Source organism: Suricata suricatta, chromosome 8 (assembly GCF_006229205.1).
Source record: "Suricata suricatta isolate VVHF042 chromosome 8, meerkat_22Aug2017_6uvM2_HiC, whole genome shotgun sequence".
Taxonomy (NCBI): Eukaryota; Metazoa; Chordata; class Mammalia; order Carnivora; family Herpestidae; genus Suricata; species Suricata suricatta.
In genome coordinates this window covers 11,729,932-11,735,931 of record NC_043707.1, presented here as the reverse complement: position 1 = coordinate 11,735,931, position 6,000 = coordinate 11,729,932, and the positions used below count along the sequence as shown (strand labels likewise).

The 6,000-nt window shown below is 51.7% G+C and overlaps 1 protein-coding gene across 1 annotated transcript in view; it reads right to left on the bottom strand.

Moving 5' to 3' along the window:
- The window catches only part of BMERB1 (bMERB domain containing 1), a 124,178-nt gene that overhangs the window by 2,213 nt on the left and 115,965 nt on the right, over positions 1 to 6,000 (bottom strand). The window contains exons 4-5 of the mRNA XM_029948661.1: positions 3,367 to 3,481; positions 1,947 to 2,029 (exon numbers count right to left, since the gene is read on the bottom strand). Coding sequence (XP_029804521.1) covers positions 1,947 to 2,029; positions 3,367 to 3,481 — 198 coding nt within the window. The remainder of the gene's footprint in view (positions 1 to 1,946; positions 2,030 to 3,366; positions 3,482 to 6,000) is intronic.

Genomic DNA, 6,000 nt, shown 5'->3' with positions numbered 1-6,000 from the left:
TTAGGAGGACAGACATTCTCTTGGTGGCATCTACTGACTCCATTCACAGCGGTTCAGCTACCCGTGGGTTTTAATTTTTTACTGAGAGCTCATCTTCACAGAGGTTGTTTTATCTGTGGGTTACATACTGTGAGATGCAGAAGGGTCCCTACTGAGCAGTATTGCATTTGCTTTGTTCAGATCAGAGGTTTCACTGTTGTTTTTACTTTTTTAAAGTTTATTTATTTTGGGAAAAAGAACACAAGTCAGGGAGGGAGAGGGAGAATCCCAAGCAGGCTCCACACTGCCAGCTCAGAGATCAATGTGGGGCTCAAACTCACAAACCACGGGATCATGACCTGAGCCAAAGTCAGACGCTTAACTGACTGAGCCACCCAAGTGCCCCTCACTGGTTTTATATTAGTTTTAATTTTTCAACTTTGGATCCCAGCACTAGATGAAGAGTGTAAATTTGGACACTTGGCCCCTTGCATGGGGTAAAGGTGTGGTGTTTTGATTTCTTGCCAGATTTTTTGCTATCCTTCACCATACATAGAAGGCAAGTTTCCTTGCTCCTCCTCCACACTATTAGGTAGAGTTTTCCTATTTTGCCTTTCACAGAAGAGACAGTCCCCCGAGGATGCTGGACTTTGACAGGGACCATGTGCTTTGGGATGTTAAGGGCCTGCACAGAATGGATCATCCTCTTTCTTTATTCCCTCACACTCCACAACCACGTTTCGTGGGATGTTAATAGCTGGTCAGGTAAAACTGAGTTTGTGGCCACAGTGGATGGTGGTGGCCTTTGAGTTTTGTCTTCCTAGCAAGATTTCCAGTCCCTTCACCTCTGATAACTGTGCATGTCCACGTGGCTACCAGAGTGGGCATGCAATGCAGAGTGTGCCAATCCCAGCATCCCAGTCTGATGACAGCCATGGCCTAGGAGGTGGGAACACGATCCAAGATGGCCAATCAGAATATTCCCCTGAGACTGATGTGTTTGGACATGAAGAGTGAGAACAGATGGGGTGGCCTTGCTGCTGCTCTGTTCCGGTTCTGGAATTCGGGCCCCATGAAGAAGCCTGTGTAATAGGAGAAAATGCAAAGAGGAAGGAAGGTGAGGGCATCCTAACAGCATCCAGTGCTGAAGCCTCCTTTTTGCTACGGTCAGTTTGTATTGGTATCCATTTCTTCTAACGGGTCCTTGACAACAGGACCTTTTATCACTTTTATATGCTTATCTGACAGAGGGTCAGATATATGCTAATGGACACTGGCACCAAACTGATTTTACACAGAACCCTTTTTGCTCTGAGTATCGAGCTCCCTGAGCCTCGGCCCCCACCTTTTGGCTTAGCGGCCATACACAACTCCTTCTAAGAAACCCACCCAGCCAGGGAGCCTGGGTGGTTCAGTCGGGTAAGTGTTGGACTTCAGCTCTGGTCATGAGCTTGTGGCTTGTGGGTCTGAGCCCCACACTGGGCTCTGTGCTGACAGCTCAGAGCCTGGAGCCTGCTTCAGATCCTATGTCTCCCTCTCTCTCTGCCCCTTCCAACTCACACTCTGTCTCTCTCCCTCTTAAAAGTAAACAAACATAAAAAAAAGAAAAGAAAAGAAATCCACCAACCCTGTGATTGACAAGGGGACAGTGCTACCATGACCAGGGGCACAGTGTGCAGAACCCAGTGCAAAATGACAGTGCAGGGGCCCTTGTCCCCAAATTATTAAGAATCTCAAGAGAGCAACAAAAGAACATGAAAGTGAGCACAGCACCTTCCGGGCATCGGGGCCTGGGCAACATGATGGGGGGCGGGGCTTGCCCACGAGGCTGGCCCTGCCTGCTGCCGTCTGCACCCCAGGTTGCTCTCTAAAAAGCATTTTGTTGTTTCCCCTCCAGCTCCCCGCCCCCTTTTAAATCTCCTTTTCTCTTGGACAGGGGAAGGAGGAGGGATAATGTGTGCACTCACTGGCTGGAGATTTGGTTACTTTATCTAGAGGTTTTAACTTGATTCTCAGGAAATCCGCCATTTCCTTGTCTTCTTCTTGCTCCCTGTGGAACAGGTGTGTAAAGACAAGAGAAAAGAAAAGTAAGCAAGGAACGCATTAAGGAACCGAGGGAATGAGGCAAGAGGTTAAGTGTGTGAGGCCACGTCTCCAGCTTCGTGGCTGGTGCACGTATGTTGCGTGTTGGGTGTGGGTGGTGTGCTGTTGTGTATTACGTGTGGCTGGTGCACGTATGTTGCGTGTTGGGTGTGGGTGACTGGGACACACGTGTTGCTCTGTGTTCTGTGGGGGTGGTGTGCATATGCTGTTGTGCGCTATGCGTACAGGGCGTGCGCACGTTGTGGTTGACGAACGTGCTGAGAAGCACAGACACGTATCAACAATGGGTGACTGTCTCCCTGGGACCAAGATGAGATCCCAGCGCTGACTCGGAAGCAGGGACATTGTAAGACTCAGCCTCTGCTGAGGGTTCGCCAGCTGAGTAGCACCCCTCATGACCCTGTACCTTTGAGTCACCCTAGACATCTGTGCTCCCAGGAGGTACGTGACCAGTGTCTGAAAGCAAGTGACCTGAACTCCTCCAAGGGTCACCAGGAACGAAGGCATCATTCCTCAGCTTGCCTGAGCCAGGCAAGGTGCATTCCACGCCACGGAGGACCCAGGGGGACACAGATGATAAAGAGGAAATTGCCTTCTGGGTTGAAGGAGGCCCGTGGGCCTCTCTCCTTGCAGGCCTTGCTCCAGGACAAAAATATTCAAGAATCAGCCTTCACATCTTTTCCATTCATGGCCTTAAGCGGGGGCGCTGCTGCAGGTGCACCAGGGCTCCAGAGCCCACAGACTTCCAGATAAAGCAGCAGGTGCATCTGCAAATAGGAGACCCTGAGGGCTAGGAAGGGAGCACTGGAGCCACCAAGAGGGGGGTAAAGAACGAAGCTGGGAAGTGGAGAGGGCAGGAAAGGAAGCAAGTCAGTACCCAGGACAGGGTTTCTGCAGACACCCCAACAGAAGTTTCCGGAAGTTGCTTTGGTGAACAGTTTGCCTTGGGAGAAAGGTCAGTGAAGATACCATGTAGAAAGCTCTGCTATGTGTTATGTGATGGAATTCCTGCCGGTCACCTCCTCGAATCATGCTGACTTAAGACACCCAGGCCCTTGCAAGACTGTTTTGGAGCTGGATTCCAGTTTCCTTTGAACATGAAACAGGTCCTCTGGCCACAAGGCTGGCGGTTCTCTAGGATCCAGTGTTTGGGAGCATTTGCTGCGACCACACCAGTCAGGCCAGACTGGGAGTCCCTGCAGGTATGGTGGGTTGGGGTGGGGGGGGGAACGTCTCAGCCTGCGATGCAGCAGCCCAGTGCGCAGGGACCCAGCCCGCACTCACCTTAGCCGCTCGACCTCCGCATCGTCCACCAGAAAGTCTCTCTTCTGCACCAGCTTGTGGATCTTCTGGATTAATTCATCCTCTCTCTGCTTCTGCAGCTTGGTCTTTTCTTTTTCTGGGAAGGAGAAAACACCAGCAAAGAAAACAATCAAGTGGCTCTGCTCAAAGCACGTGAGTCTGGGGGCCAGGGTTAGAATCCTGACTCTACCGGGTCCCTTGCAGAAGCAAGTGGACCTCCTTGAGCCTCGGGCTCCTGTCCTGTAAAAACGCATGGCGGGGCAGAAGTGCAGTGGCTTCAAGTAAATGGCTTAGCAGACAGCCTGGCCCGTGGGGAGCACTCCGTGAAGGGTAATGATGCAACAAGTCGGGTCCTGCACAGGGCAAAGGGCTTGGAAGACTCGGGCTGGGGTGAAGGAGGGAACTGCTTGACAGCCAGGGCAAACCAATCTGCAGATGGCCATCGGCCACGCAGATGGCGTTAGCCCTTTCCCAGATACCCAGTGCGAGAAGGCCAATGAGAAATCCAAAGACCCAGGGCTGGGGATGATAACCGAGAGTAGGAGGGCAGAAACTTCAACCCTGCTTTGGCTCCCTCTGTTCAGACCCCTTCAGAAGATAAAAAGTGTGGGGCAGTTGGTCTATAGGCACCACCCATTGTCTCTGGGCACTACCCCCTGCCCACAGGCACCACCCATCTGCCTCCAGGGACCATCCACCTCCCTCTAGGCACCACCCACCTGCTTGTAGGCACCACCCACTTGCCTCTGGGCACCATCCACAGGCTTGTGGACACTACCCACCTGCCCACAGGCACCCCCCCTCCTTCCAGGTCCCACCCACCTGCCGCCAGGCACCACCCACCTGCTTGAGGGCACCACCACTCAGCTTGGTGATAGGATCCTTTGGCTTGCCAACATCACCCACCTACCTGCCACTGGGAACTGCCAGCTCACCAGCTTCATGCTCTGCTTGTGGGCACCGCACAGCTGACTCCTAACATCTCCATGTGCTTACCACCAGGACTCTCTGACTCACTGATCACCCCTCCAGCAACTTCCTTAGCCCAGGCCATCTCTCCCTGCATCATATGTGCCCTCCTAACTGGTCTCCCTGGCTTGTCCCCCCTCCCTCGCAACATGACTGTGAGCACCCATTGTAGAATCAGACAATCCTAGCTTCCCCTCTTCCTAGCCACGTGACTCTGTGTATATTCCTCAACCTCTCTGAGCAGCCAGTCTCTCAACCCAGATAATCCTGAAGTTGCTGCAAGTTTTTAAGAGAGAGAAACCAAGTAAAATAGCAGGCTTGCTGCCTAGCATGGAGCAAAGGCTCATGGGCAGCCAGCTGCTCTTATGATAAGCTGTTATTTTATTCTATCAGTGTTTTTTAATGACTAGATGCCCACTTCTTTGACATGTACTGAATCAGGTACAAAAGAAATAAATACTTATTTAAAGAAGGAAGAGCGTATCTCATGGCATAAGTGTGCGAATGAAAAGCGTTCGTATTTGTCACAGTCATTGAATCTCGGTGTCTCAGCCTCGGCACTACTGATATTTGAGACGGGATCATCCTTTGTTGCAAAGGCTGTCCTGTGCGCTGTAGGGTGTTTAGCAGCATCCCTGGCCTCTACCCACTAGATGCCAGGAGTACCCCACTCGGATGTGACACCCCAAAATGCCTCCAGACATTGCCCAATGTCCCCTAGGGGGCAGAGTCACCCCTGGTTGAGAACCACTGTTTTAACCCTCTCTAACAACCTTATAAAGGTGTCCAGGGGGAAGGTGCCACGGCCTCTCCAGCCAGGTCTACGCACCCCCAGCTCTGAGGTGGCAGGGACGCCAGCGGAGGTGAGATGAGACCTCTTGGCTTGTCCCAGAGGAACCCGCAAGGCAGGGAGGGCCCCACACAGTCTCCCCCACCAGCCACCTGCACCCACCATGGGGAGCCAGTGAACAATCTGACTCTGGCTGGAGAAGCACAAATTTCTTGGCCATTCAGTGATCTCTTTGCTTAATACCTTTATTGATGTGTTGCCGGAAGCATTGTTTTTCCCCCCTCTACACTCAGCTTAATCCGTCTAGAAACCTGGTTCTGGTCCAGGGAATACTCAGAAAGACTCAACGAGGATTCAGAGGAGAGGTGAGGAGGAAATCAGGAAAAGAAAGAAAATTTTTATGTGTGAATTTTTGCCCAGACATGACTAGGAAGACTCGAATTCCTGGGGAATCAATGGGACCAGCGATAGGGACCTGGGCTCTGTTGACAACTGGTCCTGTGACCTCGTCAACCTGTGTTTCGCAGCCGGACACTCAATGGCATTTTAGGTGGAATGTGCTCTTCATGTGAGACCCCCCCACTGCTGCGCTACAGGTTTGAACGTCCCTGGACTCTGTCTACTGAGTATCAGTACTGATCTTGTCTTTATTTAAATTTTTGGTATTTTAGGCAGCATCTGGGTAGCTCAGTCGGCTAAGCATCCAACTCTTGATGTCACCTCAGGTCATGGTCTCCTGGATTGAGCCCCGCATCTGACTCTGCACTCACTGTGAGTACAAAGTCTGCTTAGGGTTCTCTCTTGCCCTCTCTCTGCCCCTCCTGTGCTCATTCTCTCTCTCAAAATCAATAAACATT